General features: G+C 36.9%; 1 protein-coding gene across 12 annotated transcripts in view; it reads left to right on the forward strand.

Annotated features, from left to right (window-relative positions):
• Positions 1-25,939, forward strand: part of COL25A1 (collagen type XXV alpha 1 chain) — a 306,551-nt gene that overhangs the window by 151,743 nt on the left and 128,869 nt on the right. For 7 of the 12 annotated variants that reach the window (XM_080592136.1, XM_080592130.1, XM_080592139.1 and 4 more), the window contains exons 1-2: positions 2,532-4,428; positions 24,219-24,245. In XM_080592136.1, the coding sequence (XP_080448262.1) occupies positions 24,231-24,245 (15 nt within the window). In that variant the 5' untranslated portion in view covers positions 2,532-4,428; positions 24,219-24,230. Of the gene's footprint in view, positions 1-288; positions 334-2,440; positions 2,449-2,531; positions 5,181-5,718; positions 24,246-25,939 lie in introns of those variants that run through there. The other 5 variants (XM_080592134.1, XM_080592140.1, XM_080592138.1 and 2 more) reach the window with 3 other exon arrangements.

Genomic DNA, 25,939 nt, shown 5'->3' on the forward strand with positions numbered 1-25,939 from the left:
GAAGAATGAACTGGATGACCTCTACAGCTTCTCCCACACATTTTTTCTGAGAGTCTGTAGTGGGTGATGTAGTTCTCCGTTTTATCTTCAACTTCCTGAATCTTACTCTGGTAATCTGTTGCCCTTGCTCAGCCAAGTCTCTGGACCTTTCGCTGACTGCCTTGTACACCCATTCATGAGCATCACATGTGTAATGCATCTGTTTAATGCCTTACATCCAAGCACAAACAATATTCTACATGTTGTAATTTCAAGAAAGAAAGTTACAACGCACCATCTTCTTTTTAGGTCCTCCAGGGAAAAGAGGTAAGCGGGGCAGAAGAGGAGAGACTGGTAAGTTTTCACTTTTGTATGATCCATTGCTGTTTGATGTCTGTGTGGTTTTGGGAGGATGCATACCCAGCATGCTTTCATCTTTATTTTTATTGCTTGTGTGCTCTGAAAGAGAGTTCTGAAGCTTCTCTTGTAGAAATTTGTGACCCTTGGCATATACCTGGTGGCCTTCCAGATAGCTATCTGGTCTTGAGTGTCATTACTTTGTAGTCACACTTCATAATGTTTGACGTGGTGCCGTTGGCAACATTACTGGTAATTGTCAAACCATTTCCGTGTCTTCTAAGTCTTGCACAAATCAGAGTAACTCCATGTTAGTCAGCAGCCGGGGGGATACTGTAAGTCAGCATTGCATCAGGCCTCCTTGGTTTGAGACGAACATTTTGAGAAGGAAAGAAGTATGTTAAGAGTGTCAGTGTTCAGGGAAATAACGTGACAAATAGAGTATTCGGTGTGAGAAAAATTGCTGTTTACTAGAAACAAGTAGCAAGTTAGTTGTTATGTAAATAAGAAAAACATTTGGTGGTTTGTTATCCTGTACCAGGGAGCTGGCTGTTGAGAAATAAAATCCGAGTGTTGGCGTAGAGCTTGAAATTTCATTTGAGACAGCGTTGTGAGATGCTGAGTGCCTCTTCCTGGGAATTGGAACTGTTGATTATGTTGCAGGACTGAGTCTTCAGCGAAGGTGAATTTTCTAGAATTGATGCAGGAGAAAATGAGCATTTCTAATCTCCTTGGCTGTATTGTCTGTTTTGCCAGTTAGGGAATTCTTTCAATCGGCTTGGTCTCTGTAAATTTGTTATGTAGCCCTCCTTAATCTTGTAAATGATTATTTATCTGGCTCTTAAAAACTATTTCCATATTTTCCTGCATCACGAAACTGAAACCAAACCCTGCCAAAGGTTAATATAAATCACCTTGATGTTTCCATTCGAGGTTGGATTAGTATTTGCTTCAGAGAAAAGTGCTGCGCTACAGAAGGGAATTCTGTGCTTAAAGATTGTCTTACAGATGATCCTGGCAATTGCTTTGCAGTATGCTTGTTGATTCGTTTTATGTCTCAAATAAACACACATTAAACTATTAACAAAGGAAATTGATCTTTCTTGTTTAAAAACAGACCTGCACTTTAAAATGCCATTTAAGAATATTTACCAGTATAAAGAAATTGCCTTAGTTACAGGACAATAAAACTGCATTGTTAAAAACAAAAGGCTATCAATATTAAAAGCAATCTCCAAGTACAGCTGCTGCAGTTTTATATTCCTTTTGCACTTCACTTTATTCAGAAATTAGAGAGAGGCATAAAAGCTAATGAAATGCCATTGATTTGGGAGCTGCAGCTGCTCAACTTAATAAGACTGAAATAGTAGATTTGATTTGTGGCCCTTTGATGATGTTTCCAAGAACTGCTATACAAAAGTCTTTGAGTCTAAATAATTGAAAAAATGTGCAAATATCACTTCATGAAGTGTGACATTTTAACAGGGAACATTTTATATGTGTGCCTTGAGAAAGGAAGGTGATGAAAAGAAAGTTCAGCACTGTCAGGTGGCCACTGAAACCTGCCCTTGTAGGCAAAGCTGGAAGGCTGGAAGATGCTGGTACACATATGTCTTGACTAGATGCCAAGGTTAAATGCCAAGGGTACTTGGTGCAACTTTGCAGCCAAGCTGTGACGAAATGCCCAACTGTGTGGCTAACTGAAACTAGTGATGTGGTTACATATGCTTTGTGTGGAGTCTGACAAAAGGAGTCATGGTCCATGGCTGGTATTTTTGGCCTGGCATGAAATTGCATGGAAATGGATGGAGAAGCAACTTGCATAAGATTGCATGACCGTAGCTGAAGAATTTGCTTCCTTGGTAAGGTAAGAGCATGCATTTGAGCAGTAGCTGTATTTACAAGTTGCAAAGCCCAACCAAACCAAGAGGGACTTGAATGGGAAAATGCGTAGTGTATTAGCAACATTGTTCGCTTACGATCCTGAGGCCTTGTGTTTGGATTTGTATATATGTGTCTTTTTTTAAAAACTTCGTAAGCTTACGGTTTATTTTTTTTTTGTCTTTTTTTCCCCCCCTCTCTTTCCCCTTTCCCCCCTCCACAGGACCTCCTGTAAGTACAGTGATACATTGTTGGTTCTTCCAGAATCAGGGAGAAATCTATGTTAGATCCTGTTTTGTTATCACCATGATAAACTGATCATGTATCATCAAGAGGGAATTTTGATATTTATACTTACACAGCGTAAACACTCACTAATTATTTTGGAACCGAATAATTTAGTCAGAAAGTTCCTTAAGAAAAATGTCTCTAAAACTATAAAGCTTTACATTCAGCGCTCCAGATAGCAGTTTGGACCACAATTCCATGTAAGTACATTATTCTCGTTTTGCTTATAACTTGGGAACAAATATTTTGCTACAGGATAAAAATGTGCGAGTGTGTTGTCTGAAGTCCAGACTCAGTTACTCTGCCTTGTACTGGGTAGCAACTTCCTCTGCAGTTGTCACAAACTCTTGGGGTAAAGACTCCTTGCTCTTCAGAGGTACATGGGCTGACAGGCTCATTGTGGTGAAGTTGTTAGTGAGGCCAGTAAGTCCTTGTGTAAAATGAATATTAAATAAGACTGCTCCATTTAGTAACTTAGTTGACTTTCATGCTGCTCTTGTTGGTAAGAAAACAGTTTCTCAGCTTTTTGTTTTGTTTGTTTGTTTTGTAGCATATTCCCAGGGTAGGTCAAAAGTCAGACTTGAAGAACAGGAGTAAACACATGAATCTCAAACATTTGTATTTGTCATGCCATCCATGTTCACCATACGGTATGAAAGTGTCAGCTTGAAAATAGTGAATTAATATGCTGAACTTCTGCTGTGACCTGTTGATTTTAGTGCAAGCTGTATGTACTGAGCAGTGATAATACTTAGCCTTGAAAGATTTTGACCGTGTTCTCAGGAGTTCATAGTGGTAAATTCATTTAACAAGCCATCAATGAAAAGCCAGGCTTAATGCATAATAGTGCAGTCTATTTGAAAGAAACATTGCCTTCCTCAACTTTTTTTGCAGTCTTCCTGTGAAACACAAAGAATAACCATAAATCATGATGCAAGTGGTTTTCCTGTAGCAAGACAACATAGCAGGAGTTCACTATGTGGCTCATTATGAATGTCTTTGACTCTGTAGGTCCCCTTAAAAAAAAAAAAAAGTCTAGTTCATGACAATATTAATACAAACCTGAAATAGCTCAGAAGACTGAATTATTCTTAAAAAGTGTCTGACTTAAAATTCTGAGTCTTATATACAAAACTGCCTTACAGTACTTCATCGTGCTGAAAGTCAGTAAGGTTTTAAGTTGCTACAAGGCATTTTAAAACGTAGTTTCTGTTGTTAATTCATTTTTTGAATCTCATAGACACAGTCTGGCTAGGAGCAACTGTTGCAAACTCAATTCTTGTTTTCACCTGGGATACTGTGGTAATCCTTTTCATTTAAAATAGCAAATATTTGTATATTCCACACAGCATTCCGTGGAGTTTAGGTGCATGCTGTATTTTCAAAGGGTACTGCAGTGCTCTGTTTATTTTCCTTGTACATGACTACTGAGCATCACGTGTGGGACCAGTCAAAGGCTGGGGCTTTCAATTTTTTTATGCTCTGCTATAGCATTCTCGAATTTCTTCTTTGGCACCTATGATCTAGCAGTAGCCTATGTATTTATGACCTTACTGCCTAAGCACTAAATCTTTTTTTCTTTAACCACATGTTGCCCTTTATTCTATAGGGGTGATTCTCTTCATAGCAAAGGCAATGTCGTTGAGCATTAGAAGTAGTCAGTAGCTTCTTAACTAGAATGTTTCATTTAAAACATATGATTTCCATTGTCAAAGCCCCCTTTTTCACCATGTAGTACCGATTTCATATCTGTTGGCTTGAAATATCATCACTTATCAAGAAATTAATGGATATGCACTTTTTAATTTGCCAGTAATGTACTCTGCATGCTTGTTATGTCATATGTCATGACTGTGTTGTTAATGTGTGTCATACCATTTCATCTCATTCAACCAGGGTCTACCAGGGCGAAATGGCTATCCGGTAACTCATCATATATTTATGATAGCTTATATTACTCCAAAATTATGTTTCTGTTTTTTGGTTTTGCTTTATTATTGTCAAAAGGACCTTTTTCCTGTTTCTCAGATGCCTACAAAACGTAAGACTTTCCTTAAAATAAAACAAAATCTTTGAGAAATTTTTAAAAAGAACCTCAGTGTTTACAGTGCATAAATGCAATGCACTGCTTGTTTGACATTGTACGTATTTTGTGTTGTGTCTGCATTCTTGCATACAAAATTAATTTTTCACTAGAATTAAAAAAAATAAAATAAAATAATCCTTTAGCAGGATACTGCATCTCAATTTGCCATACTAGAAAGCTGTTCAGCTGGCATATGCAATCTCTAAGTCCTTTCTTTCGATTGTCCTCTTTCTCTTGATTGCTTCCTTTGATGCACTTTGATCAAAATAAAATGCTATTACAGAGGTCTTAGCAGTTGGCTGCATAGTCTCTCAGAGTAATTTTATGATAATATATGTACTTCATTTTTCTGTCAGTTTCGTTCATATCTTTGGGATTTGTTGCCTGAAAATTGTAATATATGAAATAATGCATCTTTCTAAATTCTGTTAACAATATGTTTCATTCAAGTAGTCAGGAGAGCTGATTGTTGTGTCCCCCTCAAGAAAAGAATTATGTGCCTGGTGTCATGTGTGTGTTAGAAACCAAGTGACAAAATGTGGTAGCGGATTCATTTCAGAGGCAATACATATGCGGAACATAGTGACTGGTAAGGCATGATAATGATCTTACTTTAAGCACTTGATAATATATCATGGAGGGCCCTTCCAAAATGATTTGCCTGTATATTTCAGACAAAAGATTATTTTTTTAGTGAGTTTTAAAAATGTTTCTGTTGGTAGATGTACACTGCTTACCTTGAACAGCTGGAGGTGGAGGACAATTTGAGTGTTTTTTTCAGTGCATCTTCTGTAATTGCAGAGTTTACTGAGAAATGTTACCAATGAAATATCATCCAATGCATATCTTTACTATTATGAGTAGTTGCAAATCAGCTGGTGAGGAATTAATCACTAGTAGTAAGAAACCTGCTTGAATGCAATGAAACCATTATTTGGTTTCAGAATGCTTATTCCAATTTCACTTATAGTGCTTAATATGTGTGTGTGTGTTTGGGAGAAAATGGAGTGAAAAGCTTTACAAAAAAAACTTATTTTCTCATCATCTAGCTGTGAACTTGTATACAGAGATTTGGATTTATAGGAAGAAAGACCCACTGTGACAACAAACCAGCCCTTTTTTTGCAGCTTCTATGGAAATTAAATATTTTTGGAGTTCTGTGTTCCAGCTAATGACCTTAAAGCACAGGGTGAAGGTTATGTTGTGCAATGCGTGAAAGCCTCATAGACATCTTGGCAAGTTTAGAAAATGAGTGAATGCATCAGTGATGGACTCATGGATGTTTTGAAGGCTCCACACGGACAGCCTGAAAATATTATTTTCTTCAAAGCCTGAAGGCCCAGTGCTTTGTCCATGGTCCAGCTGTTTTCTTGGAGAGGTTTGCTGTGGGATCTGAAGACAATAAAGGCACTTGAAAGCAGTGTTACTGAAATTACTGGTTCTAAAAGTGGCATTGTTATGGGCAAACTTCAGTGCGAATGTGTTTCTCTGCACGCATGCAGCCATCTATGCGTGCACATGCAAATGTGTGCCTTTGGTAGTGCTTAGCACTCATCGAATGCTACTTCTTCCTGCCTGAAAATGACTGGGAATAGAATTTGGCTTAGCTTCTTGTTCATTGTCCTTGGCTGGCTGTTCAGACACTTTCAGTTGCAGCCATGTCGTCCTGCTTTGAATGGGAAATACGTAACAGCAAGTGTGATGCTTTTTAAAAGTACTTGTACAGTCTTTAGACCTCTATGAAAAGGCTATTAGAGTTTAAAGTTATTTCTCTAGAGTCCTATTTAACTCCCATAGAAACCTTATTGCTTTAATCTTTATTAGATTTTCTAGGGTATTCTGTGAGGATAGTGAGGTATATCTGCCACATATAAACCGAAAAAGCTCTCTGCTCAGTAGGTAAAAATATATCCTTGCAATGTCACAAAACCTAGCAGCTGTTTTCTCCAAGACTTAAGTTTTCAGTGTCTTCATTCATTCTAATTCTGAAGGTACCTTAAGACATAGTAACAATAACAGTGAAAGGAATTCCAGTGAGAAATCCAAGTTCCTGGAAAGATATGGTATCATAAGTCAAGAACATAAGCTGGACTTACTGCTGATGTGTAACAGACTTATCAAGGGGTTTATAAGACTATGATTAATTAGTTATTATGTAAGGCTCCACCAAAACTATAAAAGCTGTATAGTGCTATAGCTCCTTTTATCCTTGTTAAGAGCTTTGTATAACAAATAGAGTGATCAAATTCAGAGTTATAACTCTTTCTACTTCTGTTTGAAGTTGAAATAAACTATCATAACTTCTTAAGTAAAAGAGAACTAGAAAAATGTGTAAATATAAGAATAAGAACATGGGCATTTTTTGCAGTGTTGTTGCAGACAGTCTCACTTGAGAAATAGTAATGCTGGAACTTGTGATAATAATAATAAAATAATACAGCTGCTTGGGATTGGAGTGAAGACACAAAATACACAAACCCTGTGGTGTGTGAAGAAGAATCTTGCGAGCTGGTTGGATGAGTAGAAGTTACTGTTTTTCCACTGAAAAAATGAAGTGGACTGAGAAAATTTTTCCTACCTCTTCTCCCTAGTTGAATTTCATATCAAGTTAAATATCCAAGTAAATCATCCTCAAAATTGCTGCATTGTGGTACAGATGCACTATCTTCAGATTTCAGAATGAAGTGTCAGAATATGACAGTGCTTATAGAATTGCTTCATAAAAGAAGGGGTCGGTGAAATTTCTCCTACATCTTTCCATGATAACAGGCTGTAGAGCAGCTGATACACTTACAAGACTTTAGGACCTGTGGAGAGTTTTGTCTGCTCCAGGCGACTGTGTGCTTTGCATTAATTCCCATTTTTCTCAATCTTTGTCGACTTTAGTAGCGGAAAATGCCTTAAACATCATGCATCTGAGTTTTGTACCTGTCAAGATAGTGTCTCAATATACCATAAGACAAGCAGTATCAAGATCTGTAGAGAACTTCAGATTGCTGTTAGAAGTCTCTGACTCCTGTTCTGATGTTAGTAAAGACAAAGAACGCTCCAGGAAAAAAAGAGAAGGGCTGTAAATGGGTTTGAGTATGAAGAAATAGCTTTGTATGGAAGAATGTGAAAACTGCTGTTGTGTGAAATTGGAAAAATGTGTTTTATTGTTTTGCTGTATTCCTTTGTCTTTGTCAGTACTTCTTATTTCTTTGTTTCTGCTGCTTCTCCAGGTAGAGAGAGACTGAGGCTGTGTAGGCCAGTGTGCAGTAAGTAGTAGGGTAGCATGAGTCCTTCTTCCTTCCTCCATTCTTGCTGTTATATTATGAAACTCTAGTGTAATTATACATAATAAATTTCCTGGACAGCTTGGGAAGAGCACCGTTGTGAAGGGCAAAGCATTGAGCTTTCATTCGTTCTATTCTGTGCAGTGACCAGGCAAGGCTATGTTTGAGGGCTCTTTTGTATTTGCCTGCATCAAATAACTATAAGATCTGGCTCTGGTCTTCCACCTGTTTATTTTTAAGAAGCATAAAGCCAAACCAAATAGATACGCTGATGGTATTTTTTTTCCTAGCATAAGAAGTAGTGTACAATTGACGCATGAAGTTTTCTAATCAGGGTGTTCTGTCAGATGCCTGCTTTTCCAGTTTCTTTCTTCTTTATTAGCATTGCTAAAGAAACAAACAAAAAAAGACTTATATGGCAAGACTTATTTTCTCTCATTTAACAGATTTAATGTGCAAGTCTATCAAAAGGAAAGTGGTAGGAGTTGGCTGGGCTTTTTGTGTCAGTTCAGGTTTATCTAATAGCCTTTATTCTGTTATTTTTTATTGTAAATAAAACACATGGTATATAAAGTTAATTCCACCCAAGAGCAAGTTTTTAAAACTCCAGTACTCTGGCAGCTCTACAGCTCTGGCATTGCAGTAAAATGAACATAACTGAAAGAATCAAAAGAGAAGAAATCTGAGAATTTTTCAACTGTGATTAAACTCAGCCTATGGAAGTCTTAAGCATCTCTACAACAGCTGTGGTATTTCCAGTAGCTGGTCAGGGCTCTTCTTTTTCAGTTGCAGTGCAATATAAATGTCTAAGCTCAAGTATTTGCTTTGTCAGTTCCTGACCTTCCCCTGAGGATTTGACCTGGTGATCCTACAGAAGCTTCTGTCTCTCTTTTACATTTCTTCTTCTCAACAGGTGTCTTTGTAGACCACCTTTTATTTTTGGCATTTGACCAAAATAAGGTCTTAAAAGCATATACCAGCAAAACTTTTGCAATAAATTTCAGGTTTGGTAGATAAATATTTATGACTATTTTGGGTTTCAGAAGACTTCTTTATTTTTTAAATACATAGAAAATTCAAAACATCTGGAATCTGAGGAGTTTCTTTGTACTCAGTGATTTCAGTATGTGTTCTCAGTTCTGTGTAATTTATCCTTCTTTTTTAGTCCTGACAGTAATGACTGGCTTGGAAATCATGAAATTTTCAGTTGACCCATCTGCCTGCTTGTTCTGAGTTCAGAGAATGCTCTGCTTCCTTCAGAAAGGTACAGATGGTCAGCTGTCCATCTCTGAAGGTTGCTGGGTTTGCCAATTTCTAATAAAGAGCCATGTACTCACTCCTTGCCCAAAAAAGAGTTGTTCCAAAAAGTTGCCAGCTGATGCCAGTGCTTTAGATTCAGCAGAAAATGAGTGACTACTCAGTATAAATTAATAAGTATAAACTAATTCCTTAGAGCTCTTTTTCTTCTTTCTCATAACCACTTTCCATTAATACATTCATTACAGTAGATCAGAACTCTAAATTTTCTTGCTGTGCTCATCAAAACTCTGCATATGAGCCATTCAGTAGAGTGACCAAACTTTGAACATCCAAAAACATGCTTTGGTCCATCTCAAGTGTAATACCAACATCACAGTCGGTCCCTAGTTTTCTTTGTAGGCCATACACAACTGTCACAACCCTGCCACAGAAGCTTGTAAGAGGAGCTAAGTTTCTCTATTCCAATCAGGCCACGAACCCCAAGAGTTGGGGCTGGGGAGATTCGACATTCAGTTCCACTCCAATGCATGGAGATAAGCCAGTTTTCTATGGCTGTAGGTGAAGGAGGCTTTCAGCCTTTTCCATGGATACATCTGTCAAGTTCAACACTCAATGGTAGCTATTGCAGCATACCAGTGTGGCCTTTTTCAAGCCATACCTGTGTTATATGATGTGAGCCCTGAGCAAAGGTTATCTGAGTACAAACTTTACCTTGATATTGAATCATAGGTATGGTCATAATTGCAGTTTTTAAGCTGTAGTCTCAAAAATTACATTCTGGCACCATTAATATTCAGATATGTGTGGGATAAAGTTAACCCTGGGGAAAAAAGTGGGTTAGACCTTTCCTGCTTGCAGTTGTTGCCATCCTGTAGTATCTGTTAATAGACCTACAGTGGCAAGTTGTGTCAACCTGTCTGTTCCTAAAAAACTTCTATGACACCTCAAAAATCTTCATAACAGTCATAACACAGTGAATCAGAATTTCTCAACAATGCGATACCCTAGCAACAGTTATAATGTTCCCCCAAATACTCTTCAGTTTAAACAGGCACAACAGACATTTGCTGTGAAGCAGGTTAATGATGATTATTCTGTGCTATGTGGAATGCTATAACAATTCAAATTATTTTTTTTTTGATTTTTTTTGAAAAGTACTGCAGCGAGGATGTAGTAAATAAACGCCCAGTTTTGCTTACAAATTTTTGGACTGTGTCTAAATTCATGTGACTGCTTGCATAGTAACTGTAGCCTTTCTAATGAGGTCACATTAATACCAATAATGTTTTTTATGACCTTTGAATCTATGAATCATATATAATACAATTCATCAGTTTATTTATATGCTGATTTTTTTGCACTGATATGAGATAATCATTACAATTTCTTTGAACAGAAAGGTCTGAGATATTTTAAAGTCACAGTTTCTATTAATTGTGTCACAGATGATTGAAGCTACACATCAGCACACGTTTATTAGCTTGTTGCAGCCTGATTGCCATTTTGAATGAACCATGGGCTGAATCCTTTCATCTGTAACATCCATGTAATACTTAGTGCATAAATAAGAAAATGCAGTGTTTATTCCAGCAGCTCACTGAAGGACGCAGAGTGCCCCAAGTTATTCTATACTGGTTACTGTGATCACTGAGTAACTACTGACTCGTGGAAAAACCAACAGTGAAAAACAAAACAAAACAAAAAAAAAAAAGAGGAGGTTTCTATGCTTTCCCTCATTTGTAGTTCCAAAAAGAGAGGTGACATAGATGAGTCAAAGTAGAAACTTCACATGATGACTTCAGAAAATGATTTGGGCTGCAAAAAATGCCTGCCCACATAGTATGTTCTGATTTAAATTAATTTCTAAAATATTTTCTACATAACGTTATAAATAAGGTTGTAAAAATGAATAGAATTAAATAACATGATAATAGGTTTCTTGATGCATCATTACTAATATGGACAATTGTTACTACATGCTGGATTCTCCAAGAATCTGTCTCAGATGCATGGACAGAGAACTAAAATCCTGAAAAATCCACATCTCTTCATGGCATTTTGTAGATGTGAACATGAATTGAGCGTGATAACACTAGTATGCTGTAGGTTTCTGTGAATCATTGTAGAGTTTAGGTTCACAGCTAACGTCAATTCGAAATGATAAAACCCCATATATCTATCAGGTAAATTCAGGTTTATAGCTGATGGCAGATAGATAGGTGTAATTAAACAACTAAATGCCTTTTTCAGTATTTTCTTTCATAGCTTTAAATTTAGCCTCACTTTTGTAATTAAGATTGTATAAATAGGGAAAGGAATTAAACTGGTTTGTCGGTTATTTGACAGTAAAGATATATTTCTGGTCTCTCTAGTCTACTCCACTGGCTTCAGTTTAGCAGCTAAGCAGGTGGCATGTAGAAGGCTGTAGTTAGGATTTTTCATGTCCATGCTTTGGCAGACATAATGCTTGAACTGTACCTAAGATCATTCATTCTTGCCTTTCTTTGGGAATCCTGCTTGAAATTTCCCAGTCATTTCCTTGCAACACACATTGCAAATCTCCAGTGTAATGGAAATAGCTTTACTTATGAAACAAACTACCTTTGAGCAAAATTATGCATTCCAAATGTTTTCCCAGCATATGCATGGATAGATATTGTAGCTCTGGGCCTCATTTCTCAAACTGTATTTGTGACAATCGCATGCAGATAGACAGTGAATAACCAGTAATAGTTAAAGGTGCCTCTTGCAATTTGCTTGAACTGTCCAGTTTCTCACAAGTTTTGAGATTCAAAGGAAATGTAAAATCGCAGTAGAGATCCTGTATTTAATTACTGTTTATTTCTATCACAAGTGGGAAGAGAAATCCCAAACTGTCATGAGATTCTTAAGTCAACAATTCATTCATCTTGAAGCAGAGTTGCAAATATGACACATGAATTTCCTTAACACTGGATCTTTCATTTGGCTCTCTAATATAGCTGAAAGATATCTATCACTTTACTACCCATATAGCTCCCAGATGAATATGCTTATGGGCATAATGGAGTTTGTGCATTTTCAATCCAAATTGAGGCCAAGGGCTGTAATATTTCTTTGAAGAAACTTGTTCCTAAGTCACTAGCCTAGATGGTTTTATTCCCAGATTTCCAGAAAATGTGCGATGGAAGTGCTCTCTCAAAGCCTGGTTGCACACCTGCTTCCCTCTGCAGCCAGGTTTCAGGTCCTGTTTATGACAGAAGCCCCACAAGCAGGGAACATCTGGAGCAGACAGGCACCTGAGCTGTTTGTCCTCAAAAAGCCGAGTGAGGAACTTTCTCCCCATTAGGAACCAAAAGGTTTTTTCACATACCTGCAGTGGGCCACACACTGCTTAGCATCATCCAGTGATTTCACCAAAAATAGTTTGGGCTAGCATTTATCACGATAATAGGATCTCAGCCCCGTGTTTTCATGCTTCTTTTTTAATGTTAGAAGTTAGGTGGTAGAACAAAGCCTTAAAGTCCTTCTCTGCTCCTGGGGATCTGTTGGTATGGGCATGTTTAATGCACACTTTGCCTCTTGCACCACAAGAGAAATACTAGGGTGTTATTTGGACTGCCTTTGTTTTCCTGTTTGAAAAGATGAGTTCTCAGCTATGTGCGTGCATACCAAACTCAAGATTAGTTAAAGCAGTTACATTTCTGAAAGCAAACATGCTTGTCTGGTAGGAAAGATTTACACAAGCAGTATGGAATGTCTATTGGAAGTTTTTTCCATGACTGTAGGATACAGATAATAAATAACCCTCACAAAATGGTGGTGGATTTTTCTTTTCTTCCTTTTTTTTTTTTCTTTGGCTTAAGGTAAAGCAATTAACATTATTTTTGCTAATACTAAGATCTACAAAGTACTGAATCTAGAAGAAAATCATTGAGTTAAGAGCACTTTAGGTTTATTTGGTACAAATTCATAGCAGTTATTCCCATGATAACTGAGAGGAATTTAACCCTTTGCCTCACAAAAGGAGCATACTGAAAAACAACCATATGTACATGAGCACTCATCAGCTGAAAGTAATATTAAGTTTTTAATGTAGAAATCTGCTCCTTTTATGTGGTATTTGTACTACAATAAACTGCTGTTTACTTATGGTTGATGAGGCTGGAATTCTTAGCAAATGAAGTAAAACCAGGAAGAAATTGGAAATTGATAAAAAGCCATGCTATTCTTTCTGTAACGGTTTCTCTTTTTACCAGATTGCAACTAAGATAAGCAATGGTAAGGATAGATTATTCTACTTTAGTTCATGTTGAACAGCACTTACCCAACAAGCAATCACAGAAATAAATGTGAGGGCAAAGTGGATTTGGGACCTTGCAGAGAAAAACACAGAAGACAAATTGCATGTGTGAAGGAAGTGCTTTATTTATCAGCACGCAGATTTTTTTGAAACAAGTTTTGTCACTATACTGGACCTTAAAGGTTTTATATATATATATATATATATAATTTTTCGGTGGTATTTGATTTGTATACTGAGTTTTTGGCCTACAGCAACTGGAGTGATTTCAGTTTGCTACTCACAATTTGTTTCAGAGAGCTTTGTTAGCAATGGTGCAGTTTTTGAGTGTGAAGATTGAAAGCATGGATTACAGAATGCTCCAAAAGCACCAAGAGTAACTAACTTACAGCACTTTAGTAACTTTTGTAGTGCATAATATAGGATTTGCATTCCAAGTCAATGTGAAAGTCCAAGTGCAGATTCCCCCTTCCTCTCCCCCCTCTCCCTTTTTCGTTTTTTTAATAGGAAAACTTGAGTGAGGTTTGTGTTTTTCATTCAGGTAGCCTGACTGATTAGCTGTCCTTCAGTATACCTCAAAAGAGGAAATGACCTCAACATTTCCACTTCCAGCTGTGTGGATCAATTATCTTTTTATCCATTCTGCAAACGATGGGAGATCTCTCATTTTAGCTCTCTGCCCTTAAGGTATCTAAAGTATAATCTGGTATTGCCATCACATACAAATTGTTTCTCCCTAAACGGGAGTGCAAAGAAACTCATTTTTGTTCTTCATGCTGTCACCAGTTTCTGCAAGAATCCTTTTATAAGCTTGAAATCCAGTTATGTCAAAAGAAAGTAATGAAAATATTTTATCTGGATGTGTTCATGTGTGTCATCCACAAACCTTAAAAGCATAGTCTAGAGATTGTAAGAACAAATGAAATAACGAAATTGATAAATGTTTTAGGATTTTAGGAGCTGTTTCACCGAACTGTATTCTGTCTTTGAATTCACTAGTTCAGCGCTACTAAACTTCAATTTCAGTTGTGTAGTTGGACTGAAATTAGGAAACAGGTAAGAAGAATGATTTGCTGGAAAATGGCTCAAAAAAAGCATAGGTGTGAAATACTTGGATTTGGAAGTTTTTCTTAGTTTGGGATGGGTAGCCCATGTTCTATGTCATGCATTGATCTGATTTCAGTACCTTTCTTTTCTTGGCTAAATGTTTTGTTGGCTGATTTTGCTCATTTCAGTTTGCGTAGCAGTTGTCAAGGAAGAAGAAAAAACTTCTTTCTAACTGCATGGTTGGGACACTGGTACCACTTTGAGTTGAAGGGTGATTTCAGGATAAAAGTAGAGAAATTTCTATTTGTTTCTAGATGGGGTAGCTGCAAGAAGCAGAAGTATAATTATGAAGAAAGTCAGTATCTTCCCTTAAATATCTTAAGGGTGAAGACAGGCACCAACTTGGTTTTGGAAGATTTTGTGGAGATATGCTTTTGTTCTCCCGTGTCCAAAAAAAAATATTAAATAATAATAATTAAAAAATCAGCTGCTTTTCATATAAATTTCAAAAAATACAAACTGAATTTGCCATAAAAGAAAAGGAATTGGCAGGAGAAGTTGGACCTGTGTAGCTTTTCACCTAAAAAACAGAAAAGAACTGCAGAAGAAGTTTGAAGCAGTATTACTGCTGAGTCTCCGAATTAATATGACAGGACTCTTCCAGCATCTGCTCAGTAGCCTCTTATCAAGCCAGCTACAAACAACCCCAAAATCCTTTTAGGATTGGAAAATCCATCATTTTCCCCCTCTTTAACCCCTTTGAGTGAAGTATTGGAAAGAAAAATTCTTGAGTTTTCCCATGTTTTCTTGAGTTTAGTCTTGTAAAAATTCTGGCACCAATAGAAAGGTTATTCCATCTCAAATATAATCTCCTTCATTATCTCATGATCTTTCAAATTTTGGACTTTGTTAAAGTGAAATGCCCAGAGTCTTGCATGAAAGGTCATTAGGACTATCTGAGGTCAGTGGGACAGAACAGTAAGGCAATAAGTGAGCCCTTAGCTTCCCAGTGACAATAATAAGCAGTAAATGCACAGATTTACAAATAAAGATGTTGTGTGCTTGTCTGAGCACTTTATATGCTTTGTTGTGGTTAATTAGTTTGTTTTCATGGGCACCATAATAAATGTTCCTTCTGGAAACCAGTTTTGGTACTGATCGTGGTAAGATCTTTGGGAATTTTTTTTTCTTCAAGGACTAGAAATAATTCTTAAGGTGCAGATCCTTTCATTGCTACATCCCACTTTTCTTGTTAAACTGGGGAAATAGAAGAGGTGGTACATCATTAAAAACTGTATGGGGAAACACTTCAGGAAGAAAGAATGAAAAAGGTTGTAGCGCAGCACTGCATTCTGCTTTATTTCCTGGAATGAAATAATCCCCTTAAGTACGTTTTAGATAGTTTTCCCATAATGTTTTGTGCTTTCTGAGGATGTATGGGTTCCAAAGCATTTTGGGGGGGACAGAATTGAATGCAGCATTACCAACTTTTAAGGAATAATTTAGGTTATAGTATGCTTAAAACAACAGCAGTGGGTTTAAACTAGCCGCCCATATATTTGTGCCTTTTAAGTCTGATAGGTACATGACACAAGTATCTGAATGGGCTTGCATGTGCAGAATTTTATTTTCTGGTGTCTGAGCACATGTGGCAGTGCACAGCTGAAAGCACCTGCTTCTGAGTTAAAGTTTATACACAGTGCATCTGTGCAGGTTTTTTGTATGTTGTATCCAGATGGAAATGCTGCATCTAGTGCACCGGTCTGAATGTTGGTGTTTTGGTTATCCTCAAACTGTTCAAACAGCTTTCTTCAGAACACGATAGCCACAGGAAAGAGATTGTAGGATTTTTATTTTTATTTTATTTTTATTTTTTAATCTAAAGGTCTATTTATAACCCTTGGCTTTTTGTTTTCTTCTTTTAAAACCATTGTAACTGTTCTTTTATGGAGATATATCTGCTCTGATTGATCTCCTTTCTTGTAAGTCAGAAAGGAAGAATCTCTATGGCATCTATATCTTTTTCTGAATTCTCTGGAAGCCACATCTAAAATATGTGCCTCTTTAGGTGGATAAAAGGAGCATGACACTTAGATTCCTTGTATCCCAATGGAGCACAAATTAATTAGGCTACCTGCTCTTGAGTTTTGTTGATGTTCCAAAGGTGATGGTTTCACTAAGAGAGGGTCAAAAATCAGCCTATAAACGTTATGTCTCTGTGGTGTTGCATTACTTGTCAGAAGACTGTGTTTTTAATTTGACTTTATGGTCCGCATTCTCCCTAAAATAAAAGATTTTTAGAAACCAAAGAAAGAGATTGACTGAAAGAAGTGAAATGATTTTTTTCTGGTATTCTGTAAAACCATCAAAACAGGCAGCAAGAAAGATTGTTCTTTAGGAGGGTTCCAATGAGTAAATGGATTTACTTCCATGGTGGTGTTGGGAGACAGGGATTCTTCAGAATTATTCCAGGAGAATGAAAATCTAATTTATCAAAGTCATCATGCCACAGCTGTTACAACAATCTATCTCCTGCTGAATGCCAGCCAACTAATTTTTGAGAAGTGATATTTTTCACAGTTTATTGTTTTCTCATCAACATGGCACCAACCACATCAAATATTTTCACACAATGTCATTGGCATTGACGAATTAGCCATATGCTTTCTATTTACGGATACAGGAGTTTCAATTTCTTTGGGAGAAACAAGAACTGTTGGGTAAAAGGTAGGATATATCTCTCTGTTCTGTATATAAGTTCTCATTGTTCAATTACCTGTTAAGCTATGCTGGAATTCAGTAGCATAATGAAGTATTTTTATAGATGTATGTAGTTCTGGAACCCTTCACAAGACTGTTTTTAAACACTTTAAGGCCACATTTTTTAATACTGTTCCTTTTTATTTATTTATTTTTTAAACAGCAGGCAGTTACAATATGCCATGATAAATCGAATGCTGTCTGCCTACAGTCTTTTAGAAGAGTTTGTTCCAGCTTAGGTCTGCTCAGTTTTTTCATGTATTTTTGCATATATATTTCAGCAGGAAGGGCAGTCATATACTCAAAAATGCATCTGCACCACAAGAAACTGCCTGTCAGATTTCCTGCAGAAACTAAAAAAATGAACAGCATCTCGGCAATTATTTTTCAGCTGTGAAATGTGCTTTTGAAAAGCTGTGACTATAATTTTTCTTGCACAGAACTTTTTGTACTCCCGTATTGTTACCATATGTGGTGCTTTTTTTGTAGTTAAGCCACTCAGTGAATAGCCGAACTCTGAACAATTTTTCTTTCTCCAGATTGCTGACTTTTAGATATAATCAGCCCTTCTCATAATTGCAAAGGAGGCTTTAGAGTGTTCAGACTGTGTGCAGGTCTCCAGGCTAGGAGTCTTGTAATCTAGAGTGATGTCTCTCCAAGAAAAGGTTTTGGACACTGTACCTAGCAATTCTGGTTAATTTTGGGTTCTTTAAAACTATCCTTCATCATCCATCATCTTCAATTACTGATTATTTCCATTGTCTAATTTGGGTTAATCTGGACTTTAGAGCCACTTCGTGAAATCCATTTCTTTAGGTCACGTGTCTTTGAATTTCAAGAAACATAAGGACAAATGTGAAAAATATTTTCTTTCCAGTAAGAAGGATAGCCAAATAAGTGTAAGATCCCTGCCAGTTCTGCATGGCAGTTTCCTATTAGCATTAGACTATTGCTTTACATATGTATGCTGCATATTTCTCTATATTGAAGGCACAGCACTAGGCAGGTGTTTTAAAATGGAAATTGGAATAAATTCTGATTACCTTTGTGTTCATGGACTGAAGTCTTAGTGTTGAGAGCCTAGTTTGTGCACCGTGTGGCTTTTCTGGCTGGCGGAAGTGTAGTCTGGAGCCTTATTCGTGGTGCTGCTTTTTTTCATTCTCCAGGTTTTATCAGCTCCTTGCTTCTGAGTCTGTTCTGTGCTTGCAGGGTATACTTTTAGTTCCTTGTTGGCTTGATAAAGGCAATTTTGTAGGAGAGAATTAATGTGGTTTACACCAACATGCAAAATTCTTGGAAATACAGGATTAGGCTATTCGGGATTAAACAATGCACTTTTCTTTAACAACGTAGCTTTTCCATTGAAATAAAAATAAAGTATGCTGTCTGGGGGTGTTCAATTCAAATCTCAAATAATTTTGTATTGGTGTTTTGAATGGGTCTAGGAGAAGCAGGATGTTGTTTCTCAAGGCTGAAAGAGGTAGAGGTTCTGGCAGTTGACACGGAACTTGTAAGGTTCTGGATAATAAGATCAAGCAGCCTAACTGCTGTGAACTTTTTCTTTTAAATCTTTTAAAACTATAAAGAAACTCCTGCCTTGAAATACATTTACTTACTTTGCAATCTCCAGGTGCTGATCCACCTTGCTGACTTTTGTCTCAAGTAGTAGCTAATAGAAACTGCTTGAGGGAAGGATTCAGGAAATTCTGTAATGGACTCGAAATAGGCTTGTAGTGCTCTTGTCAGTAGTTTTGCTTTTGGGGATAAGGGGGTTTTAGACAGAAGGTTCAACTCTTTCGTACTCTCATTGTTCTCTTCTCACAGTAAAGTTTCTTCCAGCACAAGTGATCTGGATTATTTGCTTTTATCAGTAATGTTCTGATTGCTGGCCAGACTTGTTGCAGGTTGATTTAATGCACTTTTTTCTCCCAGGGTTGGGACAAGTTATTTCTTTACCTGGGCTTTTCACTCTCACTGCTCTTGAGAGCAATCACTTCCAGTCATCAAAAAAGAACCAATAATGTTTCATCAGTCAAAGAAATTTAGCAAGTTGAACAGCTCATCCTACTTTTTGCCCACAGTAGCGCTAAAACAAAGTTTCACTGAAGAGAAATCTCATCAGACTTGCTAGGGAATTATATTACAGCATCTAGTTAAAGTCAGCCTTGCTAAACCTGTAACTAACCAAAGAGTAGAAGGGCGTGGGGCAGAAATAGTGGCTATCCATCACTTTTAATGGTATCATGATGAGAAAATCTGACAATTCTGATTTTTCTTACATTCTATCAATCTTGAACTAAAATAGTTGATTTGAAAAGGCAACGTGTTATGTTTCACCTTACCTGAACCTGGGCATTATTTATAAACCTGCTTAGATACTGATTGATTTTTTTTTCCACACAGGTGTTTTTAGACTCAGTCACAATAACTGAGATGCAGCTGATACAGGTGCTGTAAAGCTAAATTTTAGCTTTCTTCTGAATCCTTGATACTTCTTATTGTATGTCTTTGCATAAGAGATTTCAGGCAGCTGCAAGTAACAATTTAACAATCAAGCTTGCAGCAGATTGTTTAGAAATATGTAATAACTTAGTCATGCAACTTAATCAGGACAAGAGTTTCTGAATTCTGAAATGCTACAGTGATAGTCAAAAAATATATTTTAAAGCTGTCAGATATCTAAAAATATAAATCTAGAGGATTTTTTTAAAAATATTTTAAATTACCTATTTTCTACATTGCAAGAGAGATTTTTTTTTTTCAAAAATACTTGATTTCCCATAAAATAGTCAGGAAAAACAGTGAGCTATCAAAGTCTGAGAAATGGTTATGCATTTGGAGATAATTGGCCTGTTTTAAACTTATACATATATATAAAAATACAGAATTGGACTAATTTGCAGCGTCAAAATTTTTCCTCATTCTTCCCACAGAAGTACAACAAATACATTTTTCTGCATGCTTCAGATGAATATAAACCTAGCAAAAGTAATCGCTGCTAAAATATGCTGATCCAATTTATTAATAAAATCAACCCCACCCACCCCCAAATTTATTTAGATAAAGGATGATCTGCAGCTCTTAAAGAAGAGGTGATATCTGTTTTCTGTTTAGTATATATCTTCTGTTTCAGAATGCAGTCTTCTGGTGGGTATTCCTTAGATGAAAAGGATCACTGAAGGACAAATAGAGAAGTCAGAAGGAAGGAGATAATCCAACTCTTCCTCTTTTTTCTGTACTCCTTTGAACGATTCTTTTATTGCTTAATAGATTTCAACATGTGATATCTTTTTCTTATCTTCGTTTTTCAGTCAGATTTTTCTAAAGAAACAAATGCTGTAGTAAAGCTGCTTCAAGTAATATTACTGGCCATCTTTTTGATAGGAAAGATCTAAAGGTTTCTGGTACATCTGCTGACATTTTCAATTCCTAACGATAACTCCCTAAAATCCTTAAAATGTTTACCTCTAGAATAAGCCAGTTTAAACAGTAAACAACTGATTTTGTGTAGTGTTCAAAATGTGACTAAAAATATCTGTGAGATGCATTACATTTTACATCATTCTTGAGGATTGGAAGCTACTTCTCACAAACAAAAGCTAAATGGCAATCATATTCTCCTTCCTCCCATGTGTTGTCCCTGTCCATTTAAGGATTATTAGATAAGTAGTTAAAGCTCAGAAAATAGTGGTTTATTCTTTTTGGGGGAAACAAAATTACTGTGTAAGCATCTTTGCTTTTGAAGATCCTGGAAAATGTCTAATACCATAAGTGAATATTCAGTAATAGCATATATTTTAAAAAATAGGAGTGGAAACCTAGAAAGGAAAAGCATAGTCCAGAAGAAATATTTTCAATGCCATCTCTATTACCTATGTGAGGTTGGTGGATGTGTCTGTTCTATAAAACTACTCATCCCCTTGTCTTTTGTTGTATTGTCTAGTTTTTTGAAATGTTTTACCAGAGTTGTGTTATAGAAGACCGTGCTCCCCTCTTCTCCCCTCCCCTCCATTCCCCTCTCCTCTCTTTTTTTTTTTTTTTCTCAGAAATGACATGCTAACCTATAGTAGCAGCAATTTAGCGAATAAAACAGGAAGCTGTTTGAACTACGTGGTGTGCAGTTTGAGAGATGGTCAAATTCATTTTACTTTGTTTTGCAGTTAAATACTTGGTGTTGTTGTTGTTGTTTTTAAATAGTGAAAGAATATTATTTAATTTCACAGTAATGACCCCTTATCTTAAGGGATTTTGTTCTCCCATAGGGCAGTATGTCTCAAGCAAGTGTCTGTCTTTTGTTCTATAAAGGGAATCCCAGAAGACTTTCCCAGACTGCAGACCAAATAGTCCTGATACAAATGGAAAGAATGGAGGGAAATTCTTATCATTTTCAGTTGTGAGCAGGTGCTTCTCTTCAGCTTACTGGAAATTTCTGATTCTTCTTTACTGGGACTCTTCAAGATGCTACATATAGGCCTTTAATTCAAGCGCACGAGCTACGTAGCATGGATAAAGAGACAACAAAATAAAGATAAAAATTAACAGTACCAAAAATGCCTATCACTAAGGGAGCACAAAAATAGCAAATAGTTTTCTTTGTTTGTTTGTTTCCTATGATAAACTTTCCCTGAGAACAGTGATTATTTGCAAAATACAATACACTGTTACAGCTACAAGAGCTTTTGGCTGTTCCCTCTAAGCCAGCAGTTTGACCCCATAATGAATTTTCCTTCTACAAATACTTGTATAAGTATTTTCTGTATTCATTCATCATAAAAATACTTAAATCTTTTGGGCTAAGCTTGCAGGAGACTAAATTGTTAAATTTTGCTGCTGGCCTACACAGCCCTCTGGGGAACTTTATTTACTTATGGTGACCTTACTGTTGAGTTTTCATTGGTAATATCTGTAGTTTGCTTTTTAGAAGTAAACGTATTCATAGCCTGGGCTCAGCTCAGCCTTTGGTTTTGCACCTGCAGCGGGCTGTGTAAATAATACTAGATTAATATAATGTAATACACTGCTAGAAGAATCTGAGAAAGCTAATAATTTGGATATTTGCCTCAATTTTTGGGGTGTACAGTAACATTTAGGAGTTTGCTAAATAACTGTGAGAAAATTGATAAGTGCCATATATGTGTTTGTGAGCTACAAGTACGTGATAAATAGCCTCCGAGGAAGCACACTAATAAAAGCTATCCTGTTAATATGTTGGAAAATGTTGCATTCTTTTTTGGGTATCAGGGAAGAACTGGTTTAGAGAGAACATTAGATTTTGTAGGCCATCTGAGCGCTCACATACTTTCCCAGGACATCAGCCCCTGACAAAGATAGTGGTCATGAAGACAACCGAGGTACTGGTGACCTGCTTTATGTTCTCAGCATGTCATCTACTCTGCGATGTGACAGGAAACCACAGTAAGAAATGAAGGGAAGGAGAGGTAAGTGTTTTTATTCCTGTAGGGCTGCCCAGACACAGCAACTTGTTATTCGAACAGACAAGTAGGTTAGTGCAAAGGCTTCTTAGAAAGCTAGTAAGGTACCAAAATCATGAATTTCACAGAGTGTACATCCAGCTGATATCCTCTTTCATTCTAGATGCCTGGACTTTCCAGCAAAGCCTATGGTCTAGACTGGGAGAGAGTGAATAACTTGGGAACTCACTAGATTGACACCACATCACTTTGTCTTAGCATTTATTACTTTCTTGATAGCTGCTGGACTGACTGTTGAATGCGACTGTCGGTATTAGTGTAGAAAGTAAGAATACACACTCCTGGTGAAGGAGTGAGTAGAAGCACAGCAGACCTGATTTAGGCTAAGCTATTACACTTTGAATTTTGCTTACAAGGCAAGCCTAGTGCTGACAAAGGGTACAAAAGGCCGCAAGGGTAAAATGGATCAAGTTATGTGCTGTCTTCCAAGCAACAGTGACCCAAATCAAGCTGTGTGAGCAATCCGTCCCAAGTGGCCGTGTACTTAGGGAATGTGGTTTGAGTGAGTGACTGTCAAGCTCTGGAGGGAAAGTCTGGCTGCAGTGCCAGCATCTAGGAGAAAACTGTCCCTTTTGCATGGGGCAAACAACTGAAAGCTCAGAGCTTCTGTCTAACGATGACTTCAATAGCAGAAACAACTTCTTTGCCTGTTCTTGTCCCATTGCCAGTGAAAGATAACTTGACTGTTCGTTGTCAGAAGGTATAGACATTAAACACCCAGTGTAAAATTACTCCAACTTTCTCAAGCCCCCATCTGATCACCTAAATATGCAGTTAATACAGCATCAGCTACTGAGTTGCAACAGGGTGCATCCACGTTAAATCATTTCTAGAATTTGCATCCAAATAACTGCAAGCCACCTTTGGGTAAAGGAAACAAATAACTTTTAAAGTATCAGTGAGGAAGTTCTATGTTTTCTGTTGGAAGGGGCAGGAAGGAAAGCAGGATAAGGTGTGCGGGAATTCTTGGCCAAAGTATAGGGGGAATTCTTTAGTAATTCAGTCAGTTGTGTGAACTGATGTTTCTTATTAAACATCAGCATTACAATATGTATTTAAATACAGATTAGTTATGAGATTTTAAGTCTTTGATCTTTTCATCTTGCAGCCATGTGATTGTGAGAAGATCATTCAGTAAATAGGCTACCTATTTTATTTTCTCATTTAAAGAAAAATACTCAAGCCAGATGCATTATTTCATATGTTTGGTTATGTTGTACTGCTGTGGCTTGCCAAACTAACAAATCCTTCACTGCACGTTGAACACCAGCTATTGCCGGGCTACTTTGCATCATACTGTTTTTATTTCTTCTGTCTTAGGTCTGCTCCTTTTGTTGTTTCTTCTCTGTGCCTTCATTCTTAAAGTATTTTTAAGGTATTGCACTTAACTGCTGACATAGTTAATCATCTTCTAAATCCTGCAGTATTCCCTGAGTCTGTATATATTCCTCAATTTCATTGTTCCGCTGATTTTAACTTTTCCATTTTGTTTTGGCTTTTGATTATCCTAGGGTCCGATTGGTATGGATGGAAAGCTGGTAGGTGATTTGTTCAAAACCAGTGTAATTTAGGTCTTGCACATATTCCTTCTCTGCTTTTTGAATTGCTCATGAAGAAATGTATATTAATCACATATTGGCTTGCTTAGCATAACTTATTTCAACCTTCGTAATACAGACTTCAGGAGTGCCGAAAAGCCACTTGCGTCTGTTGCCTCTCTCCCAGCAAACAGAGACCAGGCATGCTACTCCTATTCCCTTATCATTTTCTGTCTGGGTTAGGTTGGAGGACAGGTCCAGAGAACATCCCACAAGGGTAGTTTGGTGGTGCTTCTCACATGGTAGGATATTACTTCTGACAACATATCCGCGGCTCTTGATTGGTTCCTTTTTCTGCAGGTCCTTCCTTCTTGTGTTTTTGTTTCTCTGCCTGGATTTTGCTGGCTGATGATATCTGAATAGCCCATTTTAAATGCATTTATATGCTATCCTGGATATTGTTCAGGGAGATGCTACTTGAATTAAGCTAGAAATGACCTTTAATTTTATACAATGCATTCTGCTCAGCTGCTAACAGTTTCTCATGTATGAGTTTCTGCAAGTGAGACACTATACATATATATATGAATTTATATGTATAATGAAGTGAAACTACATATATATAAAACACTATATATATATATATATATATTTGTGTGGGTAAAAGTGATTTGGATGTATGAGCCTGGAATTTTTATGTTCCTAGTTCTTTAAAGATTTAAATCATGCAAAAGGTGTGAAAGTACAGTTTCTGTACTTCCTTGTGCTATTCTTCTTGCTCCTTTTCTCTTTCTCCTTTTCCAGGACAACCTTTTTCTTTGGTGCCTTGAATATATCTTTTCTGTCCTTTCATTTGCTACAAGCCCATTTCCTTTGCAAGCTCAACTATTAACTTGCAGTGTCAGCTTCCATTTTCTTTCATTAAGAATTTTTCCTATTCTCTTGAAGTTTCTGTCTACTGCAAAGTAATATTTCTGCAGTGTTTGTAGTCTCCAGTCAATAGGCTTGTTCTTTAACCTGCTCTCCTAGAAGATTAATAGTTTACCTCTTGACTTGAGCTCGACTTGCCTACACCATATATCTTTCTTCTTCTTTCAGTATCATTTACATATCAGCAGCTAATATTAGGTTAAATTGCAAGGAAATTATTAACAATCAGCTGTACAAGACCTTCAGTTAAGGTAATCCAAATAGGATGACAAATGTAACCCCTTTCTTTCCTGCCAAATAACATCTTAATTGGTAAATAGGAATATAAAAGAGAAAAGTGTTATGAAGATTTTGCTGAAACAATGGGAGATTATGCAGCTGTACCTACTGTTTTAATGAAGGTAAACTGAATACAACTGACCAGTTGCTGGTGTAGGGACCGCTTTGTAAGTGCATGTGGAGAAGAGCAGTTTGTTGGGAGCTTCCACACAGTAAATGAAACTAAGAAACACAAACAAAACTCTGTCTTCTAATCCAAGATGAAGAATATGATCTATGTGCTGTCAGGGAGATGTTCACCTCTGTTCTGGGACTACAGCTGAGGACTGTGGATTGTTTTCAGGTGTCTTCTTGGGGTCTGCTACCCATTTCTTCCCGATAGTTCCTATTACAAAAACAAAATAAATCACCATTTTTTTTTTTCATTTCAGAAGCTTAGGTTCTTTCAGAACAGGTGATCTTTTCTTTGTGCATTCCTGACTTCT

This window comes from Anser brachyrhynchus (genome assembly GCF_964034855.1).
Source record: "Anser brachyrhynchus genome assembly, chromosome: 4".
Classification (NCBI taxonomy): Eukaryota; Metazoa; Chordata; class Aves; order Anseriformes; family Anatidae; genus Anser; species Anser brachyrhynchus.